The 11,885-nt window shown below is 38.6% G+C and overlaps 2 protein-coding genes across 2 annotated transcripts in view; both read right to left on the bottom strand.

Moving 5' to 3' along the window:
- The window catches only part of LOC133548666 (microtubule-associated protein 1S-like), a 29,740-nt gene extending 27,879 nt beyond the window's left edge, over nt 1-1,861 (bottom strand). Inside the window, exon 1 of the mRNA XM_061893640.1 lies at nt 1,485-1,861. Coding sequence (XP_061749624.1) covers nt 1,485-1,650 — 166 coding nt within the window. The 5' untranslated portion in view covers nt 1,651-1,861. The remainder of the gene's footprint in view (nt 1-1,484) is intronic.
- A 2,771-nt stretch (nt 1,862-4,632) lies between these two features.
- LOC133548900 (cocaine- and amphetamine-regulated transcript protein-like) lies at nt 4,633-6,610 on the bottom strand. Its single transcript, XM_061893855.1, has 3 exons — nt 6,470-6,610; nt 6,312-6,392; nt 4,633-5,170 (listed from the first exon to the last, which is right to left on the bottom strand). Exons 1-3 carry the CDS (start codon nt 6,608-6,610, stop codon nt 5,063-5,065), a joined length of 330 nt encoding a protein of 109 aa, XP_061749839.1. The 3' UTR covers nt 4,633-5,062.
- Nucleotides 6,611-11,885: the final 5,275 nt, after the last annotated feature.

Here is an 11,885-nt window from a genome sequence, read left to right as displayed (position 1 = left end):
GTAGCACCACTTCAAGCTGGAGGGCTGCAAACATGATGTACACCCTCTCTCTAATTATGTAGCACCACTTCAAGCTGGAGGGCTACAAATATGTTGTACACCCCTCTCTAATTATGTAGCACCACTTCAAGCTGGAGGGCTACAAATATGTTGTACACCCCTCTCTAATTATGTAGCACCACTTCAAGCTGGAGGGCTACAAATATGTTGTACACCCTTCTCTAATGATGTAACACCACTTCAAGCTGGAGGGCTGCAAACATGATGTACACCCTCTCTCTAATTATGTAGCACCACTTCAAGCTGGAGGGCTGCAAACATGATGTACACCCTCTCTCTAATTATGTAGCACCACTTCAAGCTGGAGGGCTGCAAATATGTTGTACACCCCTCTCTAATTATGTAGCACCACTTCAAGCTGGAGGGCTGCAAACATGATGTACACCCTCTCTCTAATTATGTAGCACCACTTCAAGCTGGAGGGCTACAAATATGTTGTACACCCCTCTCTAATTATGTAGCACCACTTCAAGCTGGAGGGCTACAAATATGTTGTACACCCCTCTCTAATTATGTAGCACCACTTCAAGCTGGAGGGCTACAAATATGTTGTACACCCCTCTCTAATTATGTAGCACCACTTCAAGCTGGAGGGCTACAAATATGTTGTACACCCTTCTCTAATGATGTAGCACCACTTCAAGCTGGAGGGCTACAAATATGTTGTACACCCCTCTCTAATTATGTAGCACCACTTCAAGCTGGAGGGCTACAAATATGTTGTACACCCTTCTCTAATGATGTAGCACCACTTCAAGCTGGAGGGCTGCAAATGGCTCCCGGGGCCACAAGTTGTACACCCCTCTCTAATTATGTAGCACCACTTCAAGCTGGAGGGCTGCAAATGGCTCCCGGGGCCACAAGTTGTACACCCCTCTCTAATTATGTAGCACCACTTCAAGCTGGAGGGCTGCAAATGGCTCCCGGGGCCACAAGTTGTACATCCCCTCTCTAATTATGTAGCACCACTTCAAGCTTTATGCTCTTTTTTTGACAAGACAACAGTGTGAGCTCCTAAGCTAGAAAACATGTCCCAATATGTCCTTGGTTGGCTGCAAAAAAGTTGCCAATGGGTGTGAAAAGCAGACAATACGTACACGTTTGAGTATGATTGTGTAAATGTTGTTGCGATACATTGCGTCACGTGATTAGACAGCGCAAGTGTTCCTAATGTTGTGGCCTGTCGCAATACATGATTAACAACAACAAAATATGTTGCACATCAACAACAAAATAGCGTCCACAATCAGTTTGACAACATACGGCGTGTTATTTCAAGGTAAAACGCCAAAACGAAAGAAAAAACAAACAAAAAAAGGACATTGTGTATGATGGCCGTAAATGACGCATTCACGGTCAGTCGGATGCCGCAGTGCTGAGATGATTAAAGGCCATTTCTTTGTGTGCAAAGATCTCCTTAATACCTGTCTGGATGCGTTGGCAGACGTGTCCCGCCTGTCCGTGTGCAGCTGCGCGACCAATGATGACGAGCAGCGAGTATTTCTTGCCTTGCGGGAGCTTGGAGTCCACGCAGCGGCTCACCTCCTGCAGCCGGCCGGACGCCATGTCGGTGGCCGCCTGTGACGTCATCAGAGGAGCTCACTGCTGGAGTCCAGAATGGGAGGAGGCAAGGATGTGAGGACGTGAGGAGGCAAGGATGTGAGGACGTGAGGAGGCAAGGATGTGACGATGTGAGGAGGCAAGGATGTGAGGACCTGAGGAGGCAAGGATGTGAGGACGTGAGGAGGCAAGGATGTGAGGACGTGAGGAGGCAAGGATGTGAGGACGTGAGGACGTGAGGAAGGAATGTGTGAGTATAAGATCACATCCCCCAATCAATAGCCTGCCTTTAGATACTTTTCAGTAAGGACTTCTCGTCATTTATTTCCAGGCTGAGGTTTCTACATACTCAGCAAAAACAATCACATTGACACATTGCAATTTCTGATCATTATTCATATATCTTCCAATTATTTTGTTTATAAGCTATACATATTCAATTGAGGCAATTCATCATAAAAGACATGAATTGACTGTTTTTTTATCATCATTTCAACATTTGTTTACGTTATTCATAGTATTTTGCATATTGTTCATACATAGGTAGATAAAATGTATTAATATATTTTTGAAAGTTGTTTTTAATATTTTAATGGAGATTATTGTGCAAAACGTTTTGTATAATGCATATATAGAGATTCACCTCAGGCAATTGATAATAAAACTCACAATATTTTTAATGTCTACTGACATTTTTTGAATTTGCTGTTTGTACATATTTGTTGTATTCTTCAATATTTTGTAACATACTGTACACTATATAAGACAATACATACTTGATAATGAATAATAATAAATCATTAAGTCATAGATCACAAAATAATTACTTTAATTTTCTTTTTTTCCCCGCACATTTTTTGACATGTTTTTTTTTCATTTATAGCTATTTATATATTTTCTGTATCATTTTGCATCTAATTTGATATATTTGGAAAAAATAATCCATCCAAAATCACCCAATTTATTGTTTACATTTTATTGTCATTTATAGACATTCTATAAAGATATTTTTTCTAATTTACTTTACATATGTTTCTATATGGCGCAGTGGGAGAGTGGCCGTGCGCAACCTGAGGGTCACTGGTTCAAATCCCACCTAGAACCAACCTCGTCACGTCCGTTGTGTCCTGAGCAAGACACTTCACCCTTGCTCCTGATGGGTGCTGGTTGGCGCCTTGCATGGCAGCTCCCTCCATCAGTGTGTGAATGTGTGTGTGAATGGGTAAATGTGGAAGTAGTGTCAAAGCGCTTTGAGTACCTTGAAGGTAGAAAAGCGCTATACAAGTACAACCCATATTATTTGGTCCAGCTATTATATAGATATTCAACTAAGGCAATTAATCATTGAAGACAAAATTATTTGATGTATTTGATCATTTCACCATTTTTAATGACATAATAGTAGAATTGTTCATATTTATTTATGTTTTTGAATATTTAGCATATAGTTTGTAAATATATTCTTCTAAAGTAATTGACAATAACAGACAAAATTTAATGGTATATTTTTGTTGTACTTTTTTTATTTTAACTGACATAACGGTGAACATATTTATTTGTATTTATTTTGCATATTGCCAATATAGATATTCAGAAAGGTAATGGATCTTAAAACCCACAATCAGCTATTTTTTTTTTGTCTACAATTTTTAGTTACATCTTCAGAATTTGCTATTCATGCATATTTGTTGTATTATTCTGTATTTCTAATGTACACTAGATAAAGCAGTAGAAACATAAATTACCAAAACGTTTATTTAATTTTCTTTTCATTTACACATGTTTTATTGAAATGATTTTAGATTTATAGAAATGTATATGGTTTTTGTAAATTAATTCATCACAAATCAATCTATTCCATATTTTGACTTGTACTGTTATTCATACATATTCCATTAATGTCTGCTATGTATTTACATCATGCATTTTTGTGTATTATTTACAAGATATTCAACTAAGACAATGGAACCCTAACTCGCTAGAATGTTTGACTTTCTTTCAATCCATACATGTTTTATTAACATGTTTAAAATGTATAGCTATATATATATATATATATATATATATATATATATATATAGCTATACATATATATGTATATAGTTTCTTAATATTTTGCATTCGCTTTCATACATTTAAAAAAGAATCCCTCAGAAATCACTAAATTCATTATTTATTATAACCCCGAGAGAGACAAGCGGTAGAAAGTGGATGGATGGATAATTTTTAGACTTTTTGTAAATATTTTGCTGCTTATTTGCATGATATATTTTCCTAATTTATTGTATGGTTTTATGTATTCAAGTCAAACAAAAGTTGTACTGCAAACTATTTTCATGGCATTCACAAATATTTGATGTAATTCCATCCATCCATTTCCTACCGCTTGTCCCTTTTATGTAATTGATTCAATTATTTTCTTGACACATTTGTAATATATTGCAATTACGGTACATATTTGTTATTATCTATTCATCTATAACAGGGGTGTGAAAGTCAAGGCCCGTGAAAAAAAATGATCTATGGCCCCCAGGAATTACAAGTGGCCCACGGGCCGCAGCCGCCTGCTGCACCAATACTTCATCACTGTTGGCGCTAGGAATTTTCCAAATGGGGTCCAGGGACCCCATCAAGTCATAAAAAATGTCTGTAAGCGTTTTGAAAACAAATGTAATTTCCTTTTATATCTGACATTCTATATTGTGTTTTGGAAAAAGCTTTATTCATTTAAAAAAATAATACAAAAGAAAAGACATTTTTATGCATATTTGTATGCAGTTATAAACATTCATTGACTTTCTTCTTTCCTTCATGGATCTAAACTTTACCACTGACGCTATTTTTTTCTAAATTTCTATTGTAATATTTCCAGAATATGTTTGTTCTACTTTTGGCCAAACTAAGACAAAGAAAACAATTGGAAGTTGTCTTCATTCTTTAGTTTTAATTTGTGCACAGATATTATTAAAATGAGTTTGACGCCTGTGATCTATGTAGTATTTCATGTCGTATACATCTGTAAACAATATGAGTTGAATTGGAAAAAAAAAACATAGATTTGAATGTAAGTATTTGTAATTATTGCTACTAATCCAAAAAATGATTCTGTCAATGAAACAACATGCCAACAAAGGATGCGTATAGAAAAAGATCTTCCCTCAGCTTCACACTTTAGGCGATGATAAAATACAGCAAATTGTTTCTTCTTTTAATGAGAAATGTTCAGGAGGCCACACAACCACAGCACCATCCGATGCTATTCTGGCTTTTATAACAACATCAGATGTATTAAACACCAACACTCCCCTTCAACATTTGCAAAAAATCACAACAATTTTAATTTCACTTAAAAAAGAGGCTTCAACAAATGTTTGCTCACCAACCCCCTTTTCTTTTTCTTTCTTTTTTCTTTTTTATGTCAGGACTGTTCTCTTTTTTTTTTTCACAAACACTTGAGGACATAAAAGTTACAGGAAGTCCCCCTGGGACAGCTGCAGAGCGTGCCGATACGTGCGCCTTTCCGCACGGCACAGGGCTCCCCGGCGTCGCACTGAGATGATGACAAAAAGCAGCAGAAGGAGGAAAATTAGGAGGATGAAGAGAATTATCATCAAACATCACATCGTGCTTCCAAGTCTGCAGCTTCACTCTGTCGCAGATTGGTTCAATATTTTTTAATTCAACACTTTCACGCATAAAATGACTGGAGGGACTACAAGCAGAGTATGTGCTTTAGTATCATGGCCACTGATTGGCTCAGCTTCAGCCAGCATTACAATTAGGGATTAAATAAGTGTAAAGGGAATTATCATATGTTGTTTGTTTTTTTAAGTAATTAGAACAATGTTTTTATGCTGTAGCTTTGAAAGTATTTGATCTATAATTAATAAATCTACTTTGCGGAAAACACAGTTAAGCAATTAACAGCGATAAGCAAGTGTTTACTGTAAATGAACAGATAAATAAATCCAGAAAGGACTAAACACGACAACAAATATTCACATTATGTTTCATGTTGCATTTTTCTTTTCCTGCATGGGGAGAAAAAAATATTAATGTCATGAAAAAAAAAATACATTGACAGTCACAATGTCATTTAAGACAATAAAAAGCAACATACATGAAGAAAGGGTCTGATTTGGTAATTAGATTAAATTAAATGAAATTAATTGTTGGGTCCCATGTAAAATTTTAACAGATTTTTATGATTTTAACACATTTTAATGTCATTTCATTTCATTGACTTGTATGCTAAAATGTAAAAACACACATTATTTTTTCTATTAAAACATGGATAAATAACTAAATGAATTGGCAGCCACACTGAAATATTGAAGCAAAATAAGAAAATAAATATTTAACCAAATAATTCAATATAATTGAACACATTTTTTAAAGTTTTACACTGAAATGAAAAAAAACCCACACAATAACAACTGATAATAAATGAGTTGAGCAAGACAAGAGTTAGATAAAAATCCAATAACTATTGATAGTCATACTGAAATAATAGAAGCAAAGTAAAGTAAGAAATATTTTGATCATTTCATTTCATTGAATTAAACATCATTTGTCAAAATAAATGAAGAAAGTGAAGAAATGGGACTGCAATGAAATTAGGACAGTAACTACAAATCAAATCAAATCAGACTAAATTGAGTCCATGTTGATGAATAATGTGTTGTACTTACCGATGGAAGCCAGCCAAGCTTCTTCTCAGACGGCATCTCTTTGTTCCTCAACTTCTCCAGGACTTCTTGTAAAGCATCAATCTGCATTCAAAAGACATTTGCCAAAAACCCAACAACAACGCCAACCCCATTGTGTTTTTAATGAGCCATCATCTCACCAGGTCTTTTTCCTGCTGTCTTTTCAGCGGGAAGTCCAAGGAGCGCGTCTCCATGGAGGCGTCCTCGGCCCGAGTCAGCCGCAGGAAGTGGCTGCAGCAGCAGACCGCCACGGCGAGGAGGAGGGCTCTGTTGTTGACCATGGTGCTGCTGACGGGAAGCTTTCTAGGAGGCTCTTTATAGGGCTTTCTGACATCATCAGCAGCTGAAATATTGATGGAGACGCTGACCTGGGCTGCCCCGATTGCCACCTTTGGAGGGTCCATGGTGTCCATCGGACATATTGGATGAATGAAATGGTGGGATGAGTCATTGCGACCACAGCCAATATGTCCATAGTCCTGCATGACAGGACAAATAAAGCAGGAAGCAGGCTGGTTAACCCTTATTGACACCAATCTAAAATCCCCACACAATTTCCTCTTGTTGGAAAAATCCAGTCTTTTTCAAGTAGTGGGGCAGATCTCCTTTGGGTGGCGCATGTGACCCCGGGAACAAGCTTTATCAGTATCATGAGTCAAACTGCGCTTCAAAAAACTGCGCTACTAAACCTGTTCATTGCAGCCATTAATCCTGACTTCCTCATTTTGATTAAAAACATCAGCACAAATTGCTTTATTTGTTTTTTGTGTAAGTAAAAGTGGTTCTATATTGTGCTATTGAGTTCATATTTGGATTCATTATTATATATTATATATAGTTTGGGGACGGTGTGGCGCAGTGGGAGAGTGGCCGTGCGTAACCCGAAGGTCCCTGGTTCAAATCCCACCTAGTACCAACCTCGTCACGTCCGTTGTGTCCTGAGCAAGACACTCCTGATGGGTGCTGGTTGGCGCCTTGCATGGCAGCTCCCTCCATCAGTGTGTGAATGTGTGTGTGAGTGGGTAAATGTGGAAGTAGTGTCAAAGCGCTTTGAGTACCTTGAAGGTAGAAAAGCGCTATACAAGTACAACCCATTTATCATTTATTTATATTTCATTTAAATATTCTATTACAGACTAAAAACAATGTCAATAAAGCTATTCTTTGTTGTAAGGTGATCCATATTTTTTTTGTTTATTTTTTTTATGTGAATGAGGGTACAATGTTATGCAGAGGTGTTCTTATAACCATTTTATACATAAATGATACTATTTGTAGTCACAGTGTAGAGTGTAGGGTGCACAAAATGTTTTTTTGAATCCGCAACAGAAAATAACTTAGAAGCACTGGAATCTGGAATAACCTAAAGGCAGTCGCTTTGATGTACAACACCCAAAAGCAGTGAAGTCGTCACCTTGTGTAAATGCTAAATAAAAAGAGAATACAACAATTCTTTTTAAACTTATATTCAATTGAATAGACTGCAAAGACAAGATACTTAACGTTCCAGCTGAAAAACTTTATTATTTTCTGCAAATATTAGCTCATTTGGAATGTGGTTAAGTTTGGTTATCAGCACTTCAGTCATCAACAATGGTATCATGTGAGAAATGGTTACCATGAATTGATTAACGTGGAAGTTGAAAAACTTATCGGGGTGGTACCATTTAGTGGTCAATTCTAGGGAATATGTACTGTACTGTGCAATCTACTAATAAAAGTTTCAATCAATCAATCAATGGACATTGAAACAGTGTAGGTGTGACTTAGTAGGATATGTACAGCCAGCAGAGAACATAGCATAAGAACAAGTATCCACATTTGATTATTTACATTTGATTATTTGCAATCTGGGGAAGTGGGATGTCGTGGGAGGGTGTTAGTCTAGGGTTGAAGTTGCCTGGATGTGTTCTTTTAGAGCACTTTTGAAGGAGGATAGAGATGCACTTACTTTTACACTTGTTGGGAGTGCATTCCACATTGATGTGGCATAGAAAGAAAATGAGTTAAGAGCTTTGTTAGATGGGAATCTGGGTTTAACTGGTTTGTGGAACTCCCCCTGGTGTTGTGGTTATGGCAGTTAAGGAAGTAGTTTGACATGTACTTGGGTATCAGGGAGGTGTAGCGGTTTTTATAGACTAGGCTCAGTGCAAGTTGTTTGACTCTGGCCTCCACCCTGAGCCAGCCCACTTTGGAGAAGTGGGTTGGAGTGAGGTGGGATCTGGGGTGGAGGTCTAAAAGTAACCGGACTAGCTTGTTCTGGGATGTTTGGAGTCTAGATTTGAGGGTTTTGGAGGTGCTGGGGTACCAGGAGGTGCAAGCGTAATCGAAGAAGGGTTGAATGAGAGTTCCCGCTAGAATCCTCAAGGTGCTTTTGTTGACCAGAGAGGAGGAGGAATCTCGTTCTTTGGTTGACCTTTTTGATGACCTTGGTTGCCATTTTATCACAGGAAAGATTAGCCTCTAGAATGGAAGCTAGGTAGGTGATCTCATCTTTCCTGGTGATAACAATGTCACCCACTTTTATAGTCAAGTCACTGACCTTCTTAAGTTTAATATGGGATCCAATTAGGATGGATTCCCTTTTACTTAAGTGTATGGATAGCTTGTTGTCAGCGAGCCAGGTGCAAATATTGAGGAGTTCAGCACTGAGGATTTGTTCCACATGTGACTTGTCCTTGCCGGATACCAGCAGGGCCGAGTCATCCGCAAACAGGAACAATTCACAATGGCATGCTGATGGCATGTCATTGACCTATATTAGGAACAGTAAAGGTCCTAGTATACTGCCTTGGGGGACTCCACAGCTTACTGAGAGGGGGGGGGACATGGTGCTGTTCACCTCTACCACCTGTTTCCTCCCCTCCAGGTAAGATTACATCCAGCACCATGAGGTTTTATCCAATCTGATTGCTGTGAGCTTATCCAAAAGTATGGCGTGGTTAACGGTGTCAAAGGCCTTCTGAATGTCCAGCAGTATTTATAATGTCCAGCATGACCATGCCACAGTATTTATAATGTCCAGCATGTCCAGCAGTATTTATAATGTCCAGCATGACCATGCCGCAGTATTTATAATGTCCAGCATGTCCAGCAGTATTTATAATGTACAGCATGTCCAGCAGTATTTATAATGTCCAGCATGACCATGCCGCAGTATTTATAATGTCCAGCATGTCCAGCAGTATTTATAATGTCCAGCATGACCATGCCACAGTATTTATAATGTCCAGCATGACCATGCCGCAGTATTTATAATGTCCAGCATGTCCAGCAGTATTTATAATGTCCAGCATGACCAGCAGTATTTATAATGTCCAGCATGTCCAGCAGTATTTATAATGTCCAGCATGTCCAGCAGTATTCATAATGTCCAGCATGACCATGCCGCAGTATTTATAATGTCCAGCATGTCCAGCAGTATTTATAATGTCCAGCATGTCCAGCAGTATTTATAATGTCCAGCATGACCATGCCACAGTATTTATAATGTCCAGCATGACCATGCCGCAGTATTTATAATGTCCAGCATGTCCAGCAGTATTTATAATGTCCAGCATGACCAGCAGTATTTATAATGTCCAGCATGTCCAGCAGTATTTATAATGTCCAGCATGTCCAGCAGTATTCATAATGTCCAGCATGACCATGCCGCAGTATTTATAATGTCCAGCATGTCCAGCAGTATTTATAATGTCCAGCATGACCATGCCGCAGTATTTATAATGTCCAGCATGACCATGCCGCAGTATTTATAATGTCCAGCATGTCCAGCAGTATTTATAATGTCCAGCATGACCATGCCACAGTATTTATAATGTCCAGCATGACCATGCCGCAGTATTTATAATGTCCAGCATGTCCAGCAGTATTTATAATGTCCAGCATGACCATGCCGCAGTATTTATAATGTCCAGCATGTCCAGCAGTATTTATAATGTCCAGCATGTCCAGCAGTATTTATAATGTCCAGCATGACCATGCCGCAGTATTTATAATGTCCAGCATGTCCAGCAGTATTTATAATGTCCAGCATGTCCAGCAGTATTTATAATGTCCAGCATGACCATGCCGCAGTATTTATAATGTCCAGCATGTCCAGCAGTATTTATAATGTCCAGCATGACCATGCCGCAGTATTTATAATGTCCAGCATGACCATGCCGCAGTATTTATAATGTCCAGCATGTCCAGCAGTATTTATAATGTCCAGCATGACCATGCCACAGTATTTATAATGTCCAGCATGTCCAGCAGTATTTATAATGTCCAGCATGTCCAGCAGTATTTATAATGTCCAGCATGACCATGCCGCAGTATTTATAATGTCCAGCATGTCCAGCAGTATTTATAATGTCCAGCATGTCCAGCAGTATTTATAATGTCCAGCATGTCCAGCAGTATTTATAATGTACAGCATGTCCAGCAGTATTTATAATGTCCAGCATGTCCAGCAGTATTTATAATGTCCAGCATGACCATGCCGCAGTATTTATAATGTCCAGCATGTCCAGCAGTATTTATAATGTCCAGCATGACCATGCCGCAGTATTTATAATGTACAGCATGTCCAGCAGTATTTATAATGTCCAGCATGTCCAGCAGTATTTATAATGTCCAGCATGACCATGCCGCAGTATTTATAATGTCCAGCATGTCCAGCAGTATTTATAATGTCCAGCATGACCATGCCGCAGTATTTATAATGTCCAGCATGACCATGCCGCAGTATTTATAATGTACAGCATGTCCAGCAGTATTTATAATGTACAGCATGTCCAGCAGTATTTATAATGTCCAGCATGACCATGCCGCAGTATTTATAATGTCCAGCATGACCATGCCGCAGTATTTATAATGTACAGCATGTCCAGCAGTATTTATAATGTCCAGCATGTCCAGCAGTATTTATAATGTCCAGCATGACCATGCCGCAGTATTTATAATGTCCAGCATGTCCAGCAGTATTTATAATGTCCAGCATGACCATGCCGCAGTATTTATAATGTCCAGCATGACCATGCCGCAGTATTTATAATGTACAGCATGTCCAGCAGTATTTATAATGTACAGCATGTCCAGCAGTATTTATAATGTCCAGCATGACCATGCCGCAGTATTTATAATGTCCAGCATGTCCAGCAGTATTTATAATGTCCAGCATGACCAGCAGTATTTATAATGTCCAGCATGTCCAGCAGTATTTATAATGTCCAGCATGACCATGCCGCAGTATTTATAATGTCCAGCATGTCCAGCAGTATTTATAATGTCCAGCATGTCCAGCAGTATTCATAATGTCCAGCATGACCATGCCGCAGTATTTATAATGTCCAGCATGTCCAGCAGTATTTATAATGTCCAGCATGACCATGCCGCAGTATTTATAATGTCCAGCATGTCCAGCAGTATTTATAATGTCCAGCATGTCCAGCAGTATTTATAATGTCCAGCATGACCATGCCACAGTATTTATAATGTCCAGCATGACCATGCCGCAGTATTTATAATGTCCAGCATGACCATGCTGCAGTATTTATAATGTCCAGCATGTCC

The sequence above is a fragment of the Nerophis ophidion genome, linkage group LG03, assembly GCF_033978795.1.
Source record: "Nerophis ophidion isolate RoL-2023_Sa linkage group LG03, RoL_Noph_v1.0, whole genome shotgun sequence".
Taxonomy (NCBI): Eukaryota; Metazoa; Chordata; class Actinopteri; order Syngnathiformes; family Syngnathidae; genus Nerophis; species Nerophis ophidion.
The sequence above is the reverse complement of the archived record's forward strand: the minus strand, read 5'-3'. Positions and strand labels throughout refer to the sequence as shown.